This window comes from Onychostoma macrolepis, chromosome 05 (assembly GCF_012432095.1).
Source record: "Onychostoma macrolepis isolate SWU-2019 chromosome 05, ASM1243209v1, whole genome shotgun sequence".
Classification (NCBI taxonomy): Eukaryota; Metazoa; Chordata; class Actinopteri; order Cypriniformes; family Cyprinidae; genus Onychostoma; species Onychostoma macrolepis.
The window spans coordinates 13,175,124-13,187,065 of NC_081159.1; the positions used below are offsets into that span (position 1 = coordinate 13,175,124).

The 11,942-nt window shown below is 37.3% G+C and overlaps 1 protein-coding gene across 4 annotated transcripts; it reads right to left on the reverse strand.

Moving 5' to 3' along the window:
- Positions 1-172: 172 nt before the first annotated feature.
- On the reverse strand, positions 173-11,930 carry fancg (FA complementation group G). Of its 4 annotated transcripts, none has more exons than XM_058777420.1 (15): positions 11,795-11,930; positions 11,108-11,358; positions 10,934-11,018; positions 10,708-10,833; positions 10,434-10,624; positions 5,870-6,011; positions 5,561-5,691; positions 5,170-5,316; positions 3,894-4,048; positions 2,259-2,325; positions 1,867-2,174; positions 1,734-1,774; positions 1,272-1,439; positions 1,052-1,160; positions 173-566 (listed from the first exon to the last, which is right to left on the reverse strand). In XM_058777420.1, exons 2-15 carry the CDS (start codon positions 11,174-11,176, stop codon positions 464-466), a joined length of 1,842 nt encoding a protein of 613 aa, XP_058633403.1. In that variant the 5' UTR covers positions 11,177-11,358; positions 11,795-11,930; the 3' UTR covers positions 173-463. The 4 variants fall into 4 exon arrangements, with proteins under 4 accessions (XP_058633403.1, XP_058633401.1, XP_058633404.1 ...); XM_058777418.1 differs by having other exon boundaries at positions 1,046-1,160; XM_058777421.1 differs by lacking the exon at positions 1,272-1,439 and having other exon boundaries at positions 1,046-1,160.
- Between the last annotated feature and the right edge of the window lie 12 nt (positions 11,931-11,942).

Sequence of the window (11,942 nt, forward strand, 5' to 3'; positions counted from 1 at the left end):
TCAAAAGCACACAAACGCCAAACATATGTATTCGAGAATATGTTGTGTAATAATTTAAATGAGCCGTAATGCAGAACAATGTAGTGAATCCATAACATTACGGTCATATGTACTTACATGTGACAGTGTTTTAAGTTAAATAAAGTATTTTTCAGAGCTTATTCGTTTCAAATCTTTTTCATTATGAACATTATTTATTTGAAAAGATCATAGATAAAAAACAAGATGCTAATCAGAGAAATTGGCAAGCATAAGATATACAACGGATCTGACACCAGTCTGGATGCATTCTTGAGCTCATAAATCATTTGTTCTGACAAGTGGAATGCTATGTGGTTACATCAGAAAAGGAAATTAGTCAACACAAACTGTCTTTTCTGTATGTAGTTCCAGTTTGGACGCACCAAAAAAGTGAAATGGTGCAATTTAACAGAATTTAGTAGAGAGCATCCTTTCTGACATCTCATGTTTTTTTGGCTTGCATGTATTCCACAATCTTCTTCTTCAGCTCACTGAAGTCAAAAGCTGTGTCATCTGGCCATAGCTGCAAATACAGTGGCAGATTTCTGAAACGCAAATCAAAAGATTACTGGGCATTTATCATACCAGTTACAATCTCTTAAGATTCCAACAATGTGCGACTTTCATGTGAAAAGTCATATTATGATAAGAGTACATTATCACTAGTGCTGTCAAACGATTAATCGCGATTAATCACATCCAAAATAAAAGTTTGTGTGTGTACTGTGTATATTTATTATGTATATATAAACACACACACACACATGCATATATATATATATATTTCAGAAAAATATGTTACGTTTATATATTAAATATATTTATATACAGTAAGATATAATTTATAGGAATATAAATATATACACAAATACATGTAACTATTTTCAAAATACATGCTGTATGTGTGTCTTTATAAATACATAATAAATATATACAGTACACACACATTTATTATGTAAACAAACCTTTTATTTTGGACTAATTATCACACAAGTTAACAATATTTAGTTTTCTGATAGCTTACACTGACTTAGGTGCATCTGAAGAACTATGGGCTTCTCTCCAGTGTGCTGATGCTTCCTCTCTACGATCAAGCCTCCACAAGACCTCAGACAGCAACATCTTAACATTCTTACAACCTAGTGAAATTCAACTCCACATGTAAATTTTGCCATGGACAGCACAATGCATCAGACTAATCACAACAAAAAAGTCTCACAAATTCACTATAATAACAGCACATCAGAGACCTGGTGTCATCTGGAGACTGAGATGAAGATCTCTCAGGGCTTCCTTCAATTGACCTCTTTCCAGAAAGCAGAGCCCTCTACCAGCTAGTGCTTGTCCTTTTGTTGCTTCCAAAGTCACCGTTATTTCAACCATTGCTTCAGTGTTTCCAAGATGTTTTTGTTTCCAGTCTAAAAGTTTGATGAAGCCATGTAAGTAATGGTACATGAAGCAAGTGCACACATCAAACGTGGCCTCAGTAAGCTAAAGAGCAGAAAACAGCTTACTTACTTATCTGTTATTAATAGATACCCCTTGAAGACCCCAGGATAAAAATATTTAATAGTTAAATATATCTATAAGTCTGCTTTTCCAAAGATCTTAGCACCAGGCAATACTTCACAAACAAAAATGTATATGATTATTATGAACACACAATCTTCACGTCACGCAACCGCAAGACTGGAAAGAGAGAGATTACTTACCTTTCTGTTTAATGAACACTTTCACCAAATTATTAATCGCTCTGAAAGGAAAGAACAAGAACATAACGAAAACTATTTGACACATTTCACAAAACATGGTTTGCCAACACAGCTAGGTACTAAATGAATGCACCTTGTGAAATTTGTAATAGCCTCTTTGGTGTCCTTCAGTTTCCAGTGGGCTTGTGCTTGAAGGAGATGGGCTGCACCAGCCCATAAAACAAAGTCCACATTTTCAAGAACAACATCAGAATCAGCTACATTTTGTTTTTCATCAGCATCAAGCAGCAGTCTCTCAGGGATGAAGTCCAAAGTGCTGGTGATGACCTCCTCACAGACCACAAGAGCATCACTATAACGTTTCGCTTTTAATAAAGCAAATCCTGCTTCAAGGTAGACCACTGGGATTCTGGGAAAGGAAGCACCTTCCCCTGTGTGTATCTGAAACACAGACATTCTCAATCAGTTATATTGCTTCATAAGCACTTTTTCTGAATGCGATGCCTGAAAAATTGCAGTTCTTACAAGATCTTTGCCATCTGATTGCAGTGACGCCAAAAGATCAAGATAGTACTCAACACCGTCTGAAATACTGATTGACACAATATATAGTTTAGATGTTAAGTATTCAGTAAAAAAAAAAAAATTTCTAGATCTGATAAAATTTTTGATTGATTCTGCATTCAAATTTGATATACAGTGGGTACGGAAAGTATTCAGACCCCCTTAAATTTTTCACTCTTTGTTATATTGCAGCCATTTGCTAAAATCATTTAAGTTTTTTTTTTTTTTCCCCTCATTAATGTACACACAGCAACCCATATTGACAGAAAAACACAGAATTGTTGACATTTTTGCAGATTTATTAAAAAAGAAAAACTGAAATATCACATGGTCCTAAGTATTCAGACCCTTTGCTCAGTATTTAGTAGAAGCACCCTTTTGATCGAATACAGCCATGAGTCTTTTTGGGAAAGATGCAACAAGTTTTTCACACCTGGATTTGGGGATCCTCTGCCATTCCTCCTTGCAGATCCTCTCCGGTTCTGTCAGGTTGGATGGTAAACGTTGGTGGACAGCCATTTTTAGGTCTCTCCAGAGATGCTCAATTGGGTTTAAGTCAGGGCTCTGGCTGGGCCATTCAAGAACAGTCACGGAGTTGTTGTGAAGCCACTCCTTCGTTATTTTAGCTGTGTGCTTAGGGTCATTGTCTTGTTGGAAGGTAAACCTTTGGCCCAGTCTGAGGTCCTGAGCACTCAGGAGAAGGTTTTCGTCCAGGATATCCCTGTACTTGGCCGCATTCATCTTTCCCTCGATTGCAACCAGTCGTCCTGTCCCTGCAGCTGAAAAACACCCCACAGCATGATGCTGCCACCACCATGCTTCACTGTTGGGACTGTATTGGACAGGTGATGAGCAGTGCCTGGTTTTCTCCACACATACCGCTTAGAATTCAGGCCAAAAGTTCTATCTTGGTCTCATCAGACCAGAGAATCTTATTCAGGTGTTTTTAGCAAACTCCATGCGGGCTTTCATGTGTCTTGCACTGAGGAGAGGCTTCCGTCGGGCCACTCTGCCATAAAGCCCCGACTGGTGGAGGGCTGCAGTGATGGTTGACTTTCTACAACTTTCTCCCATCTCCCGACTGCATCTCTGGAGCTCAGCCACAGTGATCTTTGGGTTCTTCTTTACCTCTCACCAAGGCTCTTCTCCCCGATAGCTCAGTTTGGCCGGACGGCCAGCTCTAGGAAGGGTTCTGGTCGTCCCAAACATCTTCCATTTAAGGATTATGGAGGCACTGTGCTCTTAGGAACCTTAAGTGCAGCAGAATTTTTTGTAACCTTGGCCAGATCTGTGCCTTGCCACAATTCTGTCTCTGAGCTCTTCAGGCAGTTCCTTTGACCTCATGATTCTCATTTGCTCTGACATGCACTGTGAGCTGTAAGGTCTTCTATAGACAGGTGTGTGGCTTTCCTAATCAAGTCCAATTAGTATAATCAAACACAGCTGGACTCAAATGAAGGTGTAGAACCATCTCAAGGATGATCAGAAGAAATGGACAGCACCTGAGTTAAATATGAGTGTCACAGCAAAGGGTCTGAATACTTTCCGTACCCACTGTATGATTCAAGCATTTGTCCTTGTTGTGGAATCACTTGCCTGCCATTGACCACACATGTGTGAGCCAAAGTGTGCAGAATCAGAGAGGGGGAAGGGACTCTGCTAATGAAGGTCATCTGTTCACCACCAAGCAGCGTAGCTGGAGAGACCAGGGAAGCACTAGATGAAATTTTATCAGACTGCAGTTGGACTGCCTGTAAACAAAGCAAGAGAAAATATTATTTAACAAAATGACACTACATAACATGCAGGAAATACATTCATTGGAAAATTATGAAAGAATACGAAACATTCTTTACTGTTTGAAACAATCCTTCAGCGTCAGCAGTGCCTTGTTGCTTCTTACTTGTTTACACCTACTTTGTTGAAACTAGGCATGAGATATGGACCTTGGGCACTTACAAATTTTTTGTTTATTGTTTTTATTTAACTAATGAGTCGTTATGTGTTTTGTGAAGTAAGGACAATTAACAATTTATCACTGATATCACAAGTAGTTATAAGAAAAAGTTCACAAAAATAGCTGAAAATGTAATTAACCTCAGGCCATCCAAAATGAGTTTGTTTCTTCATCTGAACAGATTTTGAGAAATTCAGCATTACATCACTTGCTCACCAATGGATCATTTGCAGTAAATTGGGAATGTGAGTCTCATAAAAGCATCCCTAAAATTCACAAGAAATTCACACAACTTCTGAAGAGAAAAGCTGCGTGTTTGTAAGAAACAAATCCATCATCAAGGTGGTTTAAATTGAAACCGTTGCTTTGGGCCAAAATACCAGTCCATAATCCATAATACTTAACACTTCCTCCAGTCAAAAGGTTCATCCCCTGCTGTCCTTTCACATCAAAATGCCCTGACATATTTGTTTAGATCTGCTTTGGACTGTTTTCTCTTATAAACGGTACTTGATCTGTGCATATTTCCATCCTGATTCAGATGAGACTTTTTTACTGGAGAAAGCAATATTATGGATAAATTATTATGGATACTCGTATTTTAGGTGGAAGCAATAGTTTGAAGTTAAAATGATGAATTTGTTTATTACAAACATGCAGCCTTTCGCTTCACAAGACATTAATTGATGGACTGAAGCTATGTGAATTACTGTTATGTTTTTATCACCCTATCACTGCAGGGGTGCAAATGATGTAATGCCGAATTTATTTAAATCTGCTCTGTTGAAGAAACTCATCTGCAACTTGGATGACCTGAGCTGAGAGTAAGCAAATTTTCAACAAAAAAAAAAGTAATATATGCAAATATATTTATTATATGAAAATAATCAATAAATTGTGTACAGAATGACTTACTGAGTAAAGAAGACGCAAGGCCTCCATTTCTGCCTTTGGATTGCCAAACTGTCTGAACACCAGAGCACTTTGATAAAGTGCACTATGGCAAGCACAATCCACCTCCACAGCCTTCCTATAAAAGTGGAGAGCACAATGGGGCTGGCCCTGCAGGGACATAAGTAACAGAGCCACTGAGAGCGCCTGGAGTCAAGATACAAACTGTTTGCTCAAATTCTGAATCAGTTAATCTAATCTAACAAACAAACTTAATTCAAACTTAATCAAACATAAACAGAAATTGGTCCAGGAACTGTTGATTTAAGATTTTGTCTGTTTAGTTCAGGGTTCAGGGTTCAGGGTTCATTGGACGGGGATTGTAGAACAGAGATTGTAGAACAGAGCTTTTTACCAGCTTAGCAAAACTCTGGCCTGTAAGGGTGTGGATCTGTGCCAAGAGACTTCTGGGACTTGGGAGGCCTTTAGCCTCCTGAAAAATGTCAAGGGCCATGGAATATTTTTCCATCTTCATCTGCTCCACCCCTAAACCAGCAAAAGCATTTTAAGATTAATGTCAGTTCTACTATTTATTATTTTTTAAATGGCAAAGAAACGGGATGTATTTCTTGTGACATTAATATATAGACTTACATAATATAAAAATATTTACATAAAAAAATTTTGATCACATTGTCTATATCTTAGTTCAGACATTTTGTACCTTGACATATTACAGTGCATATGTGCAAAAGATCCTTGAGGTCCTTTGCTGCCATGGCAACCATTAGTGAGGAGTCTTCTTCCATGCTCAAAGTAAGGTTTCGGGTTTCTGTCTGTAGATTCACAAGTGCTGAACGCTCTCTCTGTGAGGAGAGAATGACAGCAGTATAGCAGTCAAAAATACATTCTTAAAAACAACAGCATTTACATTAACAAATCATTCTTAGGTCACATTACAAGGCAATGTCATGTTTACATCTGATGTGTTTCACTATAAAATACTGTTACATTATTGTTTGTTAGTGGTCAATCCATCTCAAGTGGTCCAATAGAGGTTGATTTGCCATTTCAAAATTTACTACTTTTTTGAGAGATTACCTTTTTGTTATATGTTATGTTATATTATGTTATTCCAAAACCACCAGTTTAATGGCCAACAGCACATTTGGTTATACAGACATTTACGGAAACCTAAATACCTAATCTCATGATGGCCCTGACTTCTTTGAATTAAAAAAAAACGGTCTGGTCTCTAAAGCACATTTCAATGTACATGTACATGTAAACCATTGTACATTCTTGTTCCTTAACCTTAATCCAAATGTAATGATCAAAAGAGCTCATATGTTCACTTTTAGGGTTTTCATTTTACAACCCGAATTCCAGAAATGTTGGGACGTTTTTTTAATAGAATGTAAACTAAAAGACTTTCAAATCACATGAGCCAATTTATTCACAATAGAACATAACAAATGTTTAAACTAAGAAGTTTTACACTTTTATCCACTAAATGAGCTCATTTCAAATTTGATGCCTGCTACAGGTCTCAAAAAAGTTGGCTCGGGGGCAACAAAGGGCTGAAAAAGCAAGAAATTTTGAAAAGATTTAGCTGGGAAAACATTTAGCAACTAATTAAGTTAACTGACATCAGGTCTGTAACATGATTAGCTATAAAAGGGATGTCTGCAGGCAGAGTCTCTCAGAAGTAAAGAGACCTTCCAGCGTGTTATCAGCATTCATTTCAAAAGCCAGCATCTCTGATGGTATGGGGGTGCATTAGTGCATATGGTATGGGCAGCATATATGTTTTGGAAGGCACTATGAATGCAGAAAGGTATATAAAGGTTTTAGAGCAACATATGCTCCCCTCCAGACAACGTCTATTTCAGGGAAGGTCTTGTGTATTTCAGCAGGACAATGCAAAACCACATACTGCAGCTATTACAACAGCATGGCTTCATAGTAGAAGAGTCCGGGTGCTGAATTGGTCTGCCTGCAGTCCAGATCTTTCACCTATAGAGAACATTTGGCGCATCATTAAACGAAAAATACGTCAAAGATGACCATGAACTCTTCAGCAGCTGGAAACCTATATCAGGCAAGAATGGGACCAAATTCCAACACCAAAACTCCAGAAACTCATAACCTCGATGCCCAGACGTCTTCAAACTGTTTTGAAAAGAAGAGGAGATGCTACACCATGGTAAACATGCCCCCGTCCCAACTATTTTGAGACCTGTAGCAGGCATCAAATTTGAAATGAGCTCATTTTGTGCATAAAATGGTAAAATTTCTCAGTTTAAACATTTGTTACGTTCTCTATGTTCTATTGTGTATAAAATATTGGCTCATGTGATTTGAAATTCTTTTAGTTTTCATTTTATTCAAATTTAAAAAACGTCCCAACATTTCCAGAATTCGGGTTGTATAATGGTAAGGTACAGGACCGGTTGCATGAAAGCCCTTAAGCTAAGAAATCCCTTAGTTATAAGGTTAAGGGAACCCTTAGTGAAACTTGGGTTGCAAGAAAAATCCTAAGGGTCAACTTAAAGGAACCTTAAGGTTGTCATTAAATATTCCCCTTAATTATCTAAGTGTTCCCTTAAGCATTGCTACAAAGTCCTTAGTAACTATTTCACCTTGATAAATTTAAGGGACCAAAACAGCTCCCTTAAATCATCTTAATCTCAGTATTTTTAAGATTTTTGAGCTCAAATGTAAGACTTAAGACATTTTTTAAGACCTGCACAAATAAAATATCATATAAGCATAGTAGGGCAATGACTATGGTAACATATTAAACTGTAAAATGACTGTAAATTGCATGACTTACAGGTTTTCACAAAACAAAAAAAAATGTATTTAATAAGAAAATGGATGAGTTGTATTAATTATTATAAACTTAAACAATTATAATTAATCAATTATTAGCCTACATTAATTAAATAACAATATAAATGTAATGTATGCCTTAACTGTTTAACTTTTTAAAATGCATTATCTTCTTGTCAATCCACCTGTTCACATTTACAACACTGCGTGTTTGCAGCATCAAAACATGGGTTAATTTTCACATTTATTAACATTTCCGTCATTTTTCAGCAGGAGGCGCTTTCATGCAACCGGGCCCTGAGTCTCAGTACTAAATTTTTTCGGGGGGTACCTTGGTAAGTATAGTGTGCATGCAGAACATTTCAGGTTTGAATTTTATTTAAAATATTTCGGGGTTGACTGGTGGAGACCTAATAGGAGCCTGCGGTTTTCACAGATACAAGTCCTCTGTGGCAGAGTTTGAGATTCTGAAATCTGGGGAAAAGCCTACGTTAGAGGTCTGCGCGGGACTTTTTTTAAGTCCCGCTCCCGCGAGGTTATATCCCGCTCCCGCGATATATTTACTCTTTGTTCACCCGCTGTCCGCTTTGAATAATTTTCTTCCCGACCCGACCGTTCCCGCTAAATTTAGATCTTGTTTCCAGAATCACACATTTAAATTTCCTCTATTGAAAGACAGACAGATAGGCTAACAAATAAAAGTGTAGTCTGCACAAAATTGTATTTGTTATTTTATTCGTCGTCAAGAGTCTTTTATTGATAGCAAAATGTTAAACGAATTTCGTGTCTTAAGACATTTTGCTGCCAACACAGTAGGGAAAAAAAGTGTCACAGAGAAAATAAAAATGTACAAAAATTGTATTCCTTATTTTTATTCGTCTTGTCAGGATACAATTCGTTTAACCTTTACAACACAATAGGAAGTGTAGCAGAGAAAAAAAACGTAGGTTGTACAAAAATGGCCTATTATAATTTTATTCGTCTTGTCAAAATACTAAATTCGTTTAACATCTTGCTGTAAACACAGTAGCTAGCCTAGGAAAAGTGTCGCGGAAGAAAAATAAATAAATTCGACATCTGTCATTTAAAATTATAGGCTAAGCAAAATATAAACAAAACCGAGTTTAGCGCTCTTCAAGGACAGCGCATCCACACTTTGCTCCATCTTTATTCTGCTCTGTCACTCATCGACAACCTGCCTGTTCTGTCTGCGGGCCGTATATTCACAGGCTAGCCTGCTCTGAGCATCGTTATGCACATGCTGCGCACAGACCTCGCAAATAAAACGAAGCACTGTTTCATGCGTGCAGCGCGTGCGTAACAGTCGCGTGCAGGCTGTACCGGTGCTTGAATAAAGCGCAGATATGTTGTTCTGAAAAGACGTCGGGAACGGGATATTGTTAGACCGCCCGCTCCCGTTCATATTGCACCAGAGTTACCGACCGCAACCGCGTTTTATTCGGGAATTTAATCCCGCGTCGCAAGAAATCTGGTCGGGTCCCGCGGTTCCCGAGGGACAGCCGCGGGAATGCAGACCTCTAGCCTACCTTATTCATGTGCTTTCTATGGCGGCCGAGAGAGCTCAATGCACAGCAACTTCAGAAATGCGCTGCAAATACTCACAACACAAACAAATATAGAAACGCGCAGGCACAGACCACAACAAAATTACCTCAACAAAATGCAAATTAACTTTTTTTTTTTTTTTTTTTGCGGTATTGATTAGGCTACCATTTGTATAACCACAGTTGTACAAATACCATGGGGTTAAACTATGGTTAGTATAGTAAATCCATGGTATAGTAACCATTTTTAGTTTTTATTTATTTTTATATAATAAATGTATTTATCATTTAAATATTTTAATAGCCTACCATAGGCTACGGTTAATTTTTAGCCAGCTTACATAACATTTCAAAACTCCCAAAAAAGGCTAAGGAATTGTATGATCAGGATGTTAAAATAAACTGATTTAACTGATAAATGTCTCAGCCATGTTCATCACTTTGCTATTTCCTTAAATATTTCCAATGTGGTCTGTGCATATTTGCAGCACGTTTCTGATTTGTTTGTGTTGTGAGTATTTGCTGTGTGTTTTTGTTTGTGCAATGTGTTTCTTTATTTGGTTGTGTTGTGAGCATTTGTAGCACGTGTGTTGTCAAATTAATGAAGATGTTTTCTTGATTTGCAGTGCGTTAAGCTCTCTCAACGGCCACCGTAGCTTATAGAAATAAACAGATGTACCATAAACATAACAAATAATAAAAACTAATGAGTATTTTACAGTAATTATGTTTATATTTGACATACAATAGCATATGCTTATAAATGTGGTATAAAACAATAGTTCTCAACCAGAGGGCTGTGGACCACTAGGGGCTTCAGCAAATGCCCAAGAGGGACCTAATGATTCTTAAAATTATTTTTTACAAGAATTGTAAAAAAATTAATACCTTGTGATCAGTTTGCATCAGAAGAGTGAGAACTCTCTCTAACTGGCACTGCATGAGCCACAGCATCCACTGGATCAGCAGAAGCTTGTGGACATATGGCACATAGACTGAGGAGCCAAAAGTCTTCAGAACAGCCTCCCACAACTGAACGGTATCAGAACCGGATACCTGAGATCCAGCAGCCTCTAAAACTACAGAAAGGCAGGGGAAACATAAAACACATATAAAATGCTGTATATGTTAATAATTAAAAATAAGACATGATGTTATTTACCTCTTAATAAACTATGTTTGAGACTTTCCTCTATTTCACTTGCGTTGGAGAAACTCAACGAGAATAAAAAAGTATTATATGCAACTGTCATTTCAAGTGCGAGTCGTTCAGTAGCTGCTGGTATTCCTGTGTAAACACAATATGGTTATGAGCTTCTAATATACACTGAATTAGAGCTTCTAATATCACCTTACTTTCAGCCATCAAAAGTAACACATGAAAATACCTTGAACTTTCTGCAGCAGTTTACGGCTTTGCGAACAGCATCGCTTCAGAACATTCTGATTTGGTTCGAGGCCTCGTTCATTTTGCTGAAACGGTAACGGCACATGAGTATTTCTGCGTCAAGCCTAATATTACTGTAACGTTAAACGATAAAATATTAATTTTGCAACAGTACCTTCCAAGTCGAAATGATGCTGTTATTCTCCTCACTCCATCTATCAATTAAACAGGGAACGACAGACATGACAAAGTCTGGAAACAGAGGCAGTCAAATGGTACCTAATCTTTCATATCTACTGTATTTCTGAATCAGTACCACAGCCGTTCTCTGTCAGTACCTTCCTTGTCTGATTCGAACTTTCCCTCCACCACGTCTAAACAAATGATTAGCGATACAGCGCCATCTGCTGTTTGGGATGCATTAGTCTAAAACATGAAAAATGTCCATGGAGACATCAAAAAGATAGATTAATTAAATATCTCTATATGTTCAGTTTTATCCTGTTGTATGCAATCTTCTGCATTTTCTCCAAAAAAAAAAAATCCCAATATGGGTCAACATCATCATGTAAGAACAATATTTATAAATAGCAACAAATCTAGCATTCACTTAAAATGAAGGCAACAGAATGCTTTTAAAATAATAAAAACAACAACAACAAAAAACATCACATGTATTAAATGCACAAGTCAGATTATTTTTTCAGTGTTGCTAGCTACTAACATGACCTAGTTAAAATTTGGTAAACTATGTAAAAATACCAACAGATTTCTTTGTGTAGATGTATCATGTGTGTGACAAAAAATGAGCACAATTACCTAATAGCCTAATATAAAAAATATATATATAAAAAAATCTCACCAGAGCCTAGAACATTCTCTAGTGATCATCTTTACTTTCAAATGCCACAATTTCTTTATTATTATTATTATTATTATTAGGAACAAGACGAAGAACGAGACGTGTTTGCTTATGTAAATGCTTGCTTATCTCCGGTTTCTCTGCGGTC

Bases quoted from the DNA above. Each gene is read 5' to 3' on its own strand.
- fancg (XM_058777418.1), bottom strand. From the start codon at position 11,176: ATGTCTGTCGTTCCCTGTTTAATTGATAGATGGAGTGAGGAGAATAAC. The intron at 5,317-5,560 runs GTAAAAAGCTCT...ATGTCCCTGCAG, and splicing joins GCCAGAGTTTTGCTAAGCTG to GGCCAGCCCCATTGTGCTCT. The intron at 2,175-2,258 runs GTAAGAACTGCA...TCTGTGTTTCAG, and splicing joins AATCAGATGGCAAAGATCTT to ATACACACAGGGGAAGGTGC.